The 14,136-nt window shown below is 34.6% G+C and overlaps 1 protein-coding gene across 7 annotated transcripts; it reads left to right on the top strand.

Moving 5' to 3' along the window:
* Positions 1-252: 252 nt before the first annotated feature.
* On the top strand, positions 253-9,450 carry arm (armadillo). 7 transcript variants are annotated; one of them, XR_016140587.1, is made up of 11 exons: positions 253-572; positions 1,919-1,982; positions 2,056-2,286; positions 2,374-3,168; positions 3,248-3,516; positions 3,597-3,938; positions 5,007-5,180; positions 5,339-5,641; positions 6,712-6,808; positions 7,143-7,204; positions 8,465-8,690. XR_016140587.1 is itself a non-coding variant. In XM_089082334.1 (10 exons), exons 2-10 carry the CDS (start codon positions 1,946-1,948, stop codon positions 8,647-8,649), a joined length of 2,433 nt encoding a protein of 810 aa, XP_088938460.1. In that variant the 5' UTR covers positions 253-572; positions 1,919-1,945; the 3' UTR covers positions 8,650-9,450. The 7 variants fall into 7 exon arrangements, 5 of the variants coding, with proteins under 5 accessions (XP_088938460.1, XP_088938457.1, XP_088938461.1 ...); XR_016140586.1 differs by having other exon boundaries at positions 6,697-6,808; XM_089082334.1 differs by lacking the exon at positions 7,143-7,204 and having other exon boundaries at positions 8,465-9,450.
* Positions 9,451-14,136: the final 4,686 nt, after the last annotated feature.

Here is a 14,136-nt window from a genome sequence, read left to right as displayed (position 1 = left end):
CTTTTTCGAGAAACTTTTTCGAGAAACTGCCGCGTCTTCGCTCTGCGGTTAAATTGAAGCGGAATGCTACAAAGAGATGACGGACGGTTCGATGCCCCAGCCGACCATACGAGAGAGAAAGAGAGAGAGAGAGAGAGAGAGAGAAAGAGAGAGAGAGAGAAATCCATCTCTCAGTTTATTCATTCTATCCAATTCTATCGTCATGCAATTCAGGGATCAGCGCAGGCGGCAGGTGGCGTTCGTGTTACTTGATGCGCGTCGCTTTCCGCCATCTTTGGATAGTAAAATCGTTGTCCAAGTTCTGTGAGGAGTGTCAGGTCGGTTTCTGGTGAAACTTAGTGTGCGAACGTGGTGTCGAACGGCAACAACGACAACGACAACGACGACGACGACGACGACAACAACGACGACGACGACGACGACGACGACGACGACGACGAGTACGACTACGACTACGACTACGACTACGAGGAGGCTATCGCTCGCAAATCGCGAGAATCGAACCGTCCGTAGTCGGTGTCGCGTGCTGAACGAGATAATACACGGATACTCGCGACGCGGACGTAAGCACGGTAAGTGTCGGCCCACGGAATGCTATTGCGCGACCAAGATCGCAAGTCGGTTTCGCTTCGCTCCGGAGGAAAAGAGCGTCGTCGCGAGTGTGTTTACCTTGGGTGTGTCGAAGTATCTGTCGCCCATGCCGGAAAGAACATCCGCTGATTTCCGATCGGACTTTCTTTCATTGCGTGTATCTGAAACAGAGTGAATTCGCAGTTTTGAGAATAGCGGAAAAAATTTTCCGAAAAAATGAAAAAAAAAAAGAAAGGCGATACAAAATCCTTTTGCAGGCACGCGCTAAAAACTTGTGAGACTTGAAATTCGTATACTAATTTCCAATTCTTTCACGATACTCGAGAACCACTTGACTCTCGCTACACAATTCCTCATGATTTTTTTTTTTTTGTTATCTCGATTCGCAAATCTCGACACCTCGTTGGGGAGCGGCGCATCAAAGGGAGTCGCGTTCGCTCTCGAGCTCAAGTCGATCGCTGGACACGAACATGCGCGTCGGTGCCTGATACTCCATCGAGGAGAGCGAAATTATCGTTGTTCGGGACTTCTCATCTCATCTCATGATGGTTCCTCTTCATTTCCTCTTTTCGCTACGGACGTGTGTGCATCCTTTCTTTCGTTCTCTTTAACGCAACGTACGCCGCGCGCACACGCACGGACGTATACGAACACGTCACGCACACGTACACATGTCAATCGCCTTTCCCTTCGCCTCTCCCGCGCTCCTCTCTCTTTTCCCCTTCCCAATGTTCTTGTCGATTGTTAGAAATTGATGACAAATCGCATTCCTGGAACATTCCCCTCGTTACATCACGCAGCCAACATGCCTCCGTCCCACCTTGGATTCCGCGAGAACTCCGTCGCAAGTTTTCGCATCCCGTGTGGTTACACCCGACGGGTGCAACAGCACGACGCATATTCGATCGCGGCCGGTCGCGCGACACCCACAAGCTCGAAGCTGTGCGACGCGTGAGCGAGACAGAAATAGAGAGAGGAGGGAGAGGAGGAACCCTTCGATCGCGCCCACATTCCGTGCGAGAGCATCTTTCGCTGTCGCAATGAGATACACTGATCTACCTTAGCGTTGTATAAATGGAAATTTTCGGGAAGCGTGTTATTGTTCTAGAACTATTTTTCTTCTGGTACTTTTGATTTTCACACAGTATTCGAAAAAATTCAAAATGTACGTTCACTTCTCTCCGAATCGGTAAACTGAGATCCCACTCGTCGTTTTGCGTTTGGTCTTCCTTTTTTGTCACTATCTTTTTTTTTTTTTTTTTTTTTTTTTCAATCGGAGTAGTTCGAGTGTTAAGAGTGGTGGAATTCCGCTTCTTTTTTATTTCAGGTGTGAAGATAAATTTTCACAAGAGACATGAGTTACCCGATGTCATCAAATCAGACTAGACCAAGTAAATCACATTTGTGCGATATAATTCATCGCTATAATGATGCACATGGAACTTACATTTGTTTGAGTTGCAGTGTCGCAAGGAAATTATCAGGGCCCGGGCGACTTGCCCATGGGCTCTGCCAAGGAACAAACCCTGATGTGGCAACAGAACTCCTACATGAATGACTCAGGTATTCATTCTGGTGCAGTCACTCAAGCACCATCCCTGTCTGGCAAGGAGGATGAGGAAATGGAAGGAGATCAGCTCATGTTTGATCTGGATCAAGGGTTTGCTCAGGGTTTCACACAAGATCAAGTTGATGGTAAGATTTCTGATTGTTTGTAAATCTGATTTTATCGTTGCAAAATTTAATATTATGTATTATAATAGAGAATTATATATCTTTTAGAGATGAATCAGCAGCTGAGTCACACTCGATCCCAACGTGTACGCGCTGCTATGTTTCCCGAAACGCTGGAGGAAGGTGTAGAGATACCTTCCACACAATTTGATCCTGCACAGCCTACCGCTGTACAGAGATTGGCCGAGCCGAGTCAAATGCTGAAGCATGCTGTTGTCAACTTAATTAATTATCAGGATGATGCTGATCTTGCCACACGCGCTATTCCGGAATTAATTAAATTGTTGAATGATGAGGATCAAGTAGTCGTTTCTCAAGCAGCTATGATGGTACACCAATTGTCTAAGAAAGAGGCCTCTCGCCATGCTATTATGAACAGTTCGCAAATGGTAGCTGCTTTAGTACGCGCTATCTCTAACAGCGATGATTTAGAATCGACGAAGGCAGCAGTTGGTACTCTTCACAATTTATCACATCATCGACAAGGCTTGCTAGCTATTTTCAAGAGTGGCGGCATTCCCGCACTTGTAAAACTATTGAGTTCCCCGGTAGAGTCTGTTCTTTTCTATGCAATAACAACGCTCCACAATTTATTGCTTCACCAAGATGGCTCTAAGATGGCCGTACGTCTTGCCGGTGGTTTGCAAAAAATGGTTGCTCTACTACAACGGAACAACGTCAAATTTCTGGCCATTGTCACTGATTGTCTGCAAATTTTGGCATACGGAAATCAGGAGAGTAAGCTAATCATTCTTGCTTCGCAAGGCCCGATAGAGCTCGTGCGCATTATGCGCTCTTACGATTACGAAAAACTATTGTGGACTACTTCAAGAGTATTAAAAGGTGATTTCTTTAATTTACTACAACTTTACATAATTATAATAAGATTTTATAATTATCGATCGATTATCGTTGTTTGCAGTATTATCTGTTTGCCCCAGTAATAAACCCGCGATTGTGGAGGCTGGTGGAATGCAAGCACTTGCCATGCATCTTGCAAATCCGAGTCAACGATTAGTACAGAATTGCTTGTGGACATTACGTAATTTATCGGACGCTGGCACAAAAGTTGACGGGCTAGATAACTTGCTGCAAAGTCTCGTGCTTGTTCTCGGGTCGACGGACGTGAACGTGGTCACATGTGCCGCTGGTATTTTATCAAACTTGACCTGCAATAATCAGCGTAACAAAGTACGTCGAAAACATTTCTTCGTAATAATACTCTCGCACATATATCTGACGTAAGCTTTAATCTTAAAATTTTTGTTTAGGTTGCAGTATGTAATTTTGGCGGTGTAGACGCTCTGGTTCGTACGATTATCAGTGCTGGCGATCGAGAGGAAATAACCGAACCAGCAGTGTGTGCTTTACGTCATTTGACCTCACGTCATGGTGAAGCGGAGATGGCACAAAATTCTGTTCGATTAAATTATGGTATTCAGGTTATAGTAAAATTACTCCATCCACCATCGCGTTGGCCGTTGGTAAAGGCTGTTATCGGATTGATCCGCAATTTGGCTCTTTGTCCTTCTAATCACATCCCGTTACGTGATCATGGCGCTATACATCATCTCGTAAGACTTTTGATGCGTGCATTCCAAGATACGCAACGAGTAAGTATATAATTCTATACATATTAGATATACTAGACACTATACATACTAGATATATGTATATATGTATGTAGATAGATGCGTGCGTGCGTGCGTACGTACGTGTGTGTGTGTGTGTGTGTGTGTGTGTGTGTGTGTGTGTGTGTGTGTGTGTGTGTGTGTGTGTGTGTGTGTGTGTGTGTGTGTGATGTATGTATGATTATATGAAATGTTCGATAAATAATAACATATTTCTCGCATGCATGTTGAACTGAATTAAAAAGTTTTCTATTTTTAGTCCCGCATTAGTAAAAAGTTATTAATTAATAAAAATAAAAATTATTGAACGCATATCCGCTCGATTCAATAAGTGAGATATAATTATTTAATGTTACATGTACGATTATTAAGAACATGATAAGATATTTGAAGATATTTGGAGATATGCACTAGCGGATGCTTTATCATTTGTAGAATTCGATAGTGAACGTGGACACCCATTAGAGGTTTTTTGTAGATTATTATTTATTATTATAATTGTTCCCTTCCCTTTCTTTTTCTTCCTTTCTTCTCTTTTATTTGTAAATGTAATTAATAAAAGAATCAGCAAAGATTGATAAATGAATTTACTTGTTAAAAGCACAAAATATTTGGAAATGTGATCTATAAATGATCATCCGCTTATAATATATATCTCTAAGTATTTCATTGTGCTTATAGTAACACAAATGTAAAACATTGCGCAGTCATCTCACTTATTTTATGGATAGATATGAGAAAAATATACCACTATTTATTATAGATATATTACGTAATAATCAATATCTTAATATACTATCTAATTATAGATAAATCTTATGTATTATCTAACTACTTAATTTTATGTCGACATAATGTCTAAATATTTTAGTTTAGATCTTCTCTGATAGGCTTTACACATATACGCACGTGTGCATGCCATACACGCATGCGCGCGCGCGCACACACACATATACAAGAATAAAAAACAAAAAAATATGAAGGATCGCATTGTTATTATTACAGTATTTGCATATATGTAGGATATTATAGGATTTTTTTTGTTTGCAGCAACGATCATCTGTTGCAAGTACTGGAAGTCAACAAACATCGGGTGCATATGCAGATGGAGTACGTATGGAAGAGATAGTGGAAGGTTCAGTAGGTGCTCTTCATATCCTGGCAAGAGAGTCTCATAATAGGGCGATAATTCGATCACAAAATGTTATCCCAATTTTCGTACAAGTATGTGCTATTTCTTGAAAGATCCTAAAATATTTTTCTTTAATTTTTTATATTATCTCAATCTAAAATGATAATTTAATACAGTATCTTATGTTTATCGTAACTTTAATAGAACCTTTTTATTTAATAACGCAATTCTTTTTTTTCACGATTTGCAGCTACTATTCAATGAGATTGAAAATATTCAACGCGTCGCAGCCGGTGTACTTTGCGAATTGGCGGCTGACAAAGAAGGCGCTGAGATAATAGAACAAGAGGGTGCTACCGCTCCATTGACAGAATTACTTCACTCCAGGAACGAAGGCGTTGCCACTTATGCAGCGGCAGTGCTATTCCGTATGAGCGAGGATAAACCTCAAGAGTACAAAAAACGACTTTCCATGGAGCTGACAAATTCCTTATTCCGTGAAGACACGAATTTGTGGAATAATGCTGACTTTAGCATGGCTCCGGATCTTCAGGTATCGTAGAAAACAAATACACTAATGCACGTTATTTTATTTCGTGCCGTGGCGAAATAGATTTACTTGCAAACACTATGTAACAGAGCAAGTTGTAATTTTATGTACTAGTTTTATGTACTAGTTTTGCCTTTTTATGGTTGACTTTTTCAAGTACTTGCCAGGAGTCAGGTTTGTAATGTAAGATAAATGGAGACGTAATATAGAAATTTGTTTAATATTTTTAGGTAGTTACATTGTGTTCGGTAAATTATGCCACGTTATGATAATAGTTATTATTTTTATAGAGACTCTTCCCTTTTTCTAGTTATAAGACCAGGTATTTATATGATATAAGGTTTTCCCCGTATAAAATTAATTCCAAGCACAACTGTTTGTAAATCACGTACAACATTATAATTATCTATTATTTCAATTTGCATTACTAAGTCATCTGCAGTATTTACTCTCGTGTCAAAGTGTTTAGTTATTATGCTTTAAAATTTTGCCGTTATATTTGCGGAGATGGCGGGTATATAATATGACTAAATTCAATCTAGACAATTTACGTTGTTTAACAACGTATAATTTATAAATGAATAGTTTTGAAATGTTTGCTTTTCTCACACAAAAATGCATTTTAATACATTAAATTAATTACATTAATTACAGTAATTACATTAATTTATAAACTAAATTTTGAACTTCATATGCTTAAGCTTTATAACATATAGTTTATTATGCTCGAAATTTAATTATACTTCCATGACATATCGATTTACATCGATATTTATTCGAATATTGAATATTGAAGAAATCATAAGATGCAGTTCGATACGATTTTAATCTAGTTGATAGTTTGCAAGATTATAATGTGCATGGGAATGCGGTTTGTTCCTTCTGCAGATATTTATTTCAAAACATTTTTTTTAATTTTATTGTTATTATTCGTGCAAATCTCCATGTTAGCCGTTTTTATTATCATATGAAACTTACCAAGTATAGCGCGAATCTTGCTGTATTTCGAGGTGTTGCGACACGCCTCTCTTAGAAGATATGCTTTGTGTTGACCTCAGCTACCTAATCTTCAGGATATGCTTGGCCCTGATCAAGGCTATGATGGTATGTATGGCCAAGGACCTCCTAGCGTACACAGCAGCCATGGCGGTCGGGGTTATCAACCGCAAGGTAATTTAAAAGCTGTTTAGCTATCTTATTCATCGAATGCTGCTTCTGAATAATCGATTTGTTACTCGAGGGTAGACGGTGCTATAAATGATCATAAAAAACGAATTTTACTCTGTATAAAATGTGTTTTTGTATGTAATCGTGATAAATTGCATATGGCGTATAATGACTATGATATATAGGATGATGGGATGATTGTATACGCGATAATGCAACCTCACGAAACCAATTTTGTCTTTTGCATTGTAAATATGAGGGAATTTAATAAATTTACTATTTTCTTCGACGTACCTAATATGAAATAATGTATTTGTATTGTATGTTATTTTAACAGCAGCTTAACCCATGGACTTAAATTAAAATACAGGCTATCAACAGTTTCTCGCAGTAACATAGGTGACATTTGGTCTTTATGTATTGTTGGTCCTGTTTTTGTTATTTGTTTGATTTTATTGATTGTCAGTCTGCATGTCTGATGTTACATGAAATTTCAAGATTTATGGAACATGCTTAATATTATTGATTTTCTATCAAAACGTCTAATTTTATTTTCGCAACAGTAAATATAAGAGAACTCTTGTAACAATACGTCTATATTAAATTTGAAAGTAGTACGTAGCTGTTGTTATAATTTCTTTTTTAAGTGCATTTTTTTTTATCAATTTTATAATGATGCGATTTAATAAAAAAAATATTTTAAAGATATAAAAGATTTAATTTAGAAGGATATAGCAATTGTATAATATTTAACTTTTTTAACGTAATATCTTAAATTATTTTAATTGTAATTATAAATGGATTATGTTTTATATATATATATTTATTATATATGGAAAAAGTGTAATTTTTTAAGTTATTTCACCTATGCATGTTTTGCATGCAAATAGTTTATTATTATTTATTTTCACTATGACATGTGCTTTATGGTGAAGGAGTCGTATGGGAGGATAATATTTGTAAGTAATTAAAAATTGTCTTGCAGTTTATTCCCCAAAGAGAAATTTAATGCTATTTTATTGTAAACATTTATCATCAATTTTTTGAAAACTAATATTTATAAAAAAATATATATATATATATTTGACACTATTACTATTTGTTTTATCACATGTGGAATATCGAGTCCGATATTATCTGATATTGAGTATATATGCTGTCTTATTTTGTCTTTAATTGAAATTAAAAAATTCATGCTTTTTTAATTTATATATATATATTTGTTCTGTATACATATATGTATGTGATTAATTTTAATATTATTAGAAAGCAACTTTTCGCCATTAAATAATTTTCGTTATGCAACTTTTGGCAAAAATTTCTCATAAAAATTAATAAACTTCATAATCAAATATAGTATGCAATAAGAATGATATATATCAATATCGTAATTAAATAATCATATAAGTTGGTTAAACGATGATTATTAGAAGAAAATGTAATTATTTTGACGACATATAGCACAAATTTTATACATATTTCATAATACTAAACGACTGCCAAAGTACTTCGCAAATTATGCTTTATTAGTTAATAAAATTCTTGCACTTTGCGTGCAACATGTAATTTTTATCGGTGTAATCGTCACTTAATCGTCACATAATCGTCGCTTGAGAGCGATTGAATTCTTGTAAATGAAAATATATTTGTTTGCAACAGGTTATGACCAGATACCAGTAGACTCGATGCAAGGATTAGAGATAGGTGGTGGATCGACATATGGTGCAATGGACACTATAGACATGGCGCACGAAGGTGACTTGAGTTTTGATCACTTGGAAGAGCTCCCTGCACCGCCTCAAGATAACAACCAGGTCGCAGCCTGGTATGACACCGATCTCTGAATCCGTGCCATTATCGATCTCACGAGACAACAAGGGAAAAAGCAGCATTATTTTAAAGTACTAAACGAATTTTCATAGTAGAGTTTCGATTATCCGAGCGCTACAGTTGAATGTCTGTATTCTGGATTCGTCGAAACCAAACCACTTGTCTCGATCTTTCCCCATAATCCTCATTTTTATTTTAGTGATAAAGTGTGCAAAATAAAAACATTTTATTAGCTTTTTTATTTTTTCTTTGTTTCTGTTTTAATTATTTTCTCGTATTTATTGACATTCAAGTCGATTATCGTTCGGCTAAGAAGTGGATGACGTGCCAAGTGATCACGCAGTGCTTGGTATCTCAATTCATAGTACGGACGTTTGACTGTATTCGAATAATGTATCTTAAGATATACGAAGATGTATCTTAATAATTAATTAAATAATGCTCGGGAAGTCGAATTCTACCGCATTTATAAGACTCATCTTTGAAGTATTACCGATTAGAGGCTATCGTGCCCGATCGTGTTTCGGTCCGCAAGAAGTCGTTTTCGAATATAAAGGATCGGTTAGTCGCACTATAGTTGACATCTTCCTATAGTCCACGTTTGTTTCGTCAAACAGAAAGTGAAACATTCGTTAATCCATATCGACCCAAGAAAATGTATCGCCTGTATGTAATCGCCTAATATGATCATTCACCCGAGCATATATACATTATATCGATGTATTAGAATTAAGGAAGATACATGTAATTCGTACACACACGTATATGTATCGTTTAATTGTCTATACAAATAAACTGAACAATTAAACGACCAATGTTTTTTTTTTTTCATTTTTGTTAAAATACCAAAAGTTGCACGATAATGGAGATCAATGACATAATTATGCGATTTGTATATTGATTATATTATGATCTAAAAATTACAATTTTAAAAATCATTTTTTCTCGATTGAATTCGATTGAGATAATAAATATTATGTAACTTTAGATAACAAAATATGTTACAAATTCTAAACAAATTTTAAATTACATATTTTAAGTACAAGGAATATCTATCTATTTTCCGAAGCTTTGAAGTTATTTGCAGAATGAATATTAACTTTCACAAATGACGAAATGTAAGAGTATTGCCTATTAACCGTAAGAGAACATTAAGGATTGTCCACTTTGATATTAATATGCTATAGGAAAATAATTTCAGCGAGACTTTCACTCGCCAAGCTCGGCAAGTGAGAGCGTTCGCTGTCTTGAGGTAAGACGTCACGCGGCGTCGACACGTACAATTTGTCGCGGAATCGTCTTCGTTTTCTTCTCTCCTCTTCTGATCGGAGAAGGGTGCCACATACGGCATCGTTGGGTCATCAATCGCTGGTCGACTCCCGCGCGGCATATTCACGATGCGCTTGGAAGACTCGCATATCCCGCGTTAACGGTTGTTTCTTAACGCGACACGGGGAAAGGAGGCTTGTCCCTCAAGGAGGGCGATGTTTCTTCGAGTACGGAAGGCGCGTTAAGAATCAGTCTGTTTATCGAGGCGGCCACTTCCGGACAGCTGTCATTGAGGGTAGTCCTGTTGCTTAAACGAAGGCGGCTTTTTGTATGATGAGAGAGACCGATCGACGTGAATTTCTTTGAGTGATAGAATCCTCTAAAAAATGAATCTTTTGGTACGATTGGCGCGCTAAGGTCGAAGGTGGTTTTACTGGGATTTGGAGATTAAGCCTCCGTTTCGCATACAGGTACGTCTGAAAATAGAAGTATATTTGTTATCGTGATGTCTTTTATGTTTCTTTTAGCTTCTTTTAACTCGTCTTTCCACATTCTTTGTCGTCTCGGTATATTTTTGTAACTTAAAATATCTAGATAACTTAAAAGATCTAGGCCCGCGCGCAATAAAATTCTGCCTAAAATCTTCACAATATTTTATAATGCGCGTTAAAATTATTTGTAATTAATGCAAATTATCAATTATATAGCGAATAATTTTTATAACATATTAAACTATATACTTTTCAAATATTTTTTGAGCGCAAAAATATTAATTGCAATTTGTATATTATTAATTATATAATTGATATATTATTAATTATATATGTAATTTAATAATACATTATAATGTTATACATTATAATGTTATAATTACTCATTATATAATAGATTAGTATATATCGTAGTCAAAATCTATAGTAGTAGCTTTTACAATTGATTATTTAGCATTAAGATATAGTAAAAATTACTGTAGACGAAAAGCCTATAGAAAAATTATATATCTCATACCTTATATCGGTAATTCATTGATGAATCTTATAAATTATCTAAATTTTTCGGAATATGTATTATTCGAAGAATAAAATTCCGTAACGGTAAAGTGTAATTTTCACGGTTGAATTCCTATTTAAGTAAGGCTTATCGTGATGTCTATTTCCGAGTATATAGTATTTCCTGGATTTACGTTTCATTATTAGAGACGCACGGATTATCGTTGCTTTCGTAATAAAGTCAGAGTAATCGGTGAATATATTTGAACATGAAATCGAAACGTTAATGATATAAAAACGTTAAATGTCAGAACGCTTAAAATAATATCGCTATTGTAAATTTTACACTTAATAAAAGTCACATAAAGATGTTAGGTCATACACGAGTGCTTTCGATATTTACATTAAGAAAACTTCTATACTCTTCCTTTTAAATAGAATATAATATTTAGAATAAAATTATTTCTCAAATTTTACATCTCCAATTCTTGTATTGACCTCATTTCAATAAGTTGATAACTCACGTTAGATGATTTATAATTCGCATTAGATTTTAAGTTAAAATTATATTTTTAATTTTTTTGTTATGCTAGACATTACAAATGCGCGCTGCACGCACGCCGTTTATCTTTTTCACAAGAGCAAAAAATTAATATAAATTAATATAATACTATTATACTATTGTTATACTATAATATTTTTAATTTCTTGATACACAATTGTTAAAACGATCCTCGCTGTGAGATCAATACAATGACAGCTATTCACAAAGTTAGCGCAGCGAGAGAACCAATCAGCATCGCGGAAAAACGTCAACAATCATCTTTGAGAAAATTTCGACAGATGCGAGTATCGATGGCACGTCTTTTAGGATGTATATATTTATATCATATGCATATATAACATATAATGATTTTTCAAATGTTTTTAAATGTTTGTTTCTCAGCGCATAAAATATAAACAAAATTCTATTTTAATATTTTATATTTTAGCATAAGTTACGGAACATCTAAACAGAACTTCACTACTTCTATTTAATAATAATCCATTAAAGTAATAATATTCAATAATATACAATAAAAATAATTTGTTTGATTTTGAAGAAAAGAGAATATTTAGTTCCATTTTTTAACCTAATTTTACACTTTACCACCAATCTATAGAATTTACGATGGAAAATATACATATTAATTGCATCGATTCCAAAACCTGTCTCGTTACCCTTGAAATATAATAACTTGCACTAATAAAGCGCCGATGTAGTGTATCAAAAAATATCTTTACGCTAAACAACACTCATACCTTTCCCCCTTACTAAGCAGAACAGTTATGTATACAACAGAGTTGGGAAGTAACTCGTTACTTGTAACGTACTTGTAACGAAGTTACAGTTAGAGTTATTTTTTTTTAATAACTATAATTTAACTTCGTTTCTTTTTTCCATTTATAATTGTAACTTAATTACATTTAACTTAACTTAATTACATTTTTTTTAGTAACTAATAACTAATTTAATAGTTACTTTCATCGTTACTTTATGTATTTCAAATTTATTTGTCGCTATTGTGTCATTCTATCCTTGTTCTATATTTAATGATAAAATGACACAATGGCTACGTTCAGCAGAGAAAGCAGTTTTGCAACTGTTGTAAAAATCTTTGATATGATGGATTTTCATTAGTTTCTCCCTTAATTTCACATGGATCTAAATGTATAAATGTATAATCACATTTAAGAATCTTACACAGTTGCAAAGCTGTTTGAGTTGAACACAGCCAATAGCACTCACAGTTTCTCACACTTTTAGGCTACATTTGAGTATCCCATGTATCATTTTATCTTTGTTTTTTATCGAACGTTAAACAAGAATAAAATGATGCGTAGGAGCACTTGGATAACGTTTCCGAACTTAGTCTTAATGTGATTGGATGTAAAATAAGAATCAATCAAATTCGATTGCTATAATAAATTTAAAATTTTAGTTTAAAGTCTCGCTTAATGTCAAGCAGTCCTTAGAAATATATTACAAGAAATATAAGATGAGAAATATAAGATTTTTATATTTACTAGAACATAATAGGCACGCGCGTAGCGCGCGCCATTAAACTTTTCATATTATATATTTTTATATTATTCGTTGATGGTAGCAACGTACCATCGTGATGAAAAATAGAAATTCATTCATTCTTGTCTTATCTTATTCTTGTCCTTGTTCAAAACCGATTCAAAGTTTCATTCGCTACTAACCTCGCCCGTCTTTTACAAATTGTCATTTGCAAATTAACAGTAATTCACGAAATTAGCGTAGCGAAAGAATTAATCAGCATCGCGGAAAAGCGGTAACAATAAACTTCGAGAAAAATGCGAGTAATCGACTTAACATCTTTTTTATAAAGGAACAACAATAACAATGCACAAAACATTACAGGAAGTAAACAGAGAAGTAACTAAAAAGTAACGACTCGTTACTTTTTGAGTAACTACAACTGTAATATATTATTTTTTTAAATCGATAACGATTGTAACGGTAACTAGTTATTTTTTGAAAGGAAAGAACTATAATTGTAATTAATTACTTTTACAAGGTAACTTTCCAAACCCTGGTATACAGTTACTTGGTTAGAGTATTTATATTTGTTTACAAGTTATTTTCATATTAAAATATAGATTGATTATATTAAAATAGATAAAATATATCATTAGATTTTCTCATTGAAAATAAAAGTGTTTATTAAATACTTTATTATTAAATTTTATTAAATTATTTATAACAATATTTAATAAATTAATTTTACATATACATTTTATCTAAAAAATAAACAATTTGTCGAAATATTCGGCGTGTCGAAAAATAAGAAAAAATTCGGCAGCTAGATATCTTCTAGGTGCAATAATATTCACAGAATTAACTTTATTTGTAGTCCCATTAGGAAATCTAAAACAGTCTTGCTTAAATACTCATATTTGCACGTGTGTGCCAGAGTACCGATGATAATGACGTGAAAGTGCATCCACTATGCCATTCCGGAACAATTCCACATGTTGCATCTAGCTTGAGATACCGTGGGAGTAAATTATCGTAAACTCTTAGTCCGATCGAAAAATTCATTTTCTTTGCGACACCGTTACGAGTGTTGTTACCTTTATAATGTCTTAGGCACCTGTATGAGATTTTCCGTTATACGCTTCCGACACTTCGAACGATGTGTGTATTGTCGCTTATAATATCCGTAACATAGTAAT

Source organism: Pogonomyrmex barbatus, unplaced genomic scaffold (genome assembly GCF_055798465.1).
Source record: "Pogonomyrmex barbatus isolate J1 unplaced genomic scaffold, ASM5579846v1 scaffold6, whole genome shotgun sequence".
Taxonomy (NCBI): domain Eukaryota; kingdom Metazoa; phylum Arthropoda; class Insecta; order Hymenoptera; family Formicidae; genus Pogonomyrmex; species Pogonomyrmex barbatus.
This window is presented reverse-complemented; position numbering and strand designations above follow the sequence as displayed.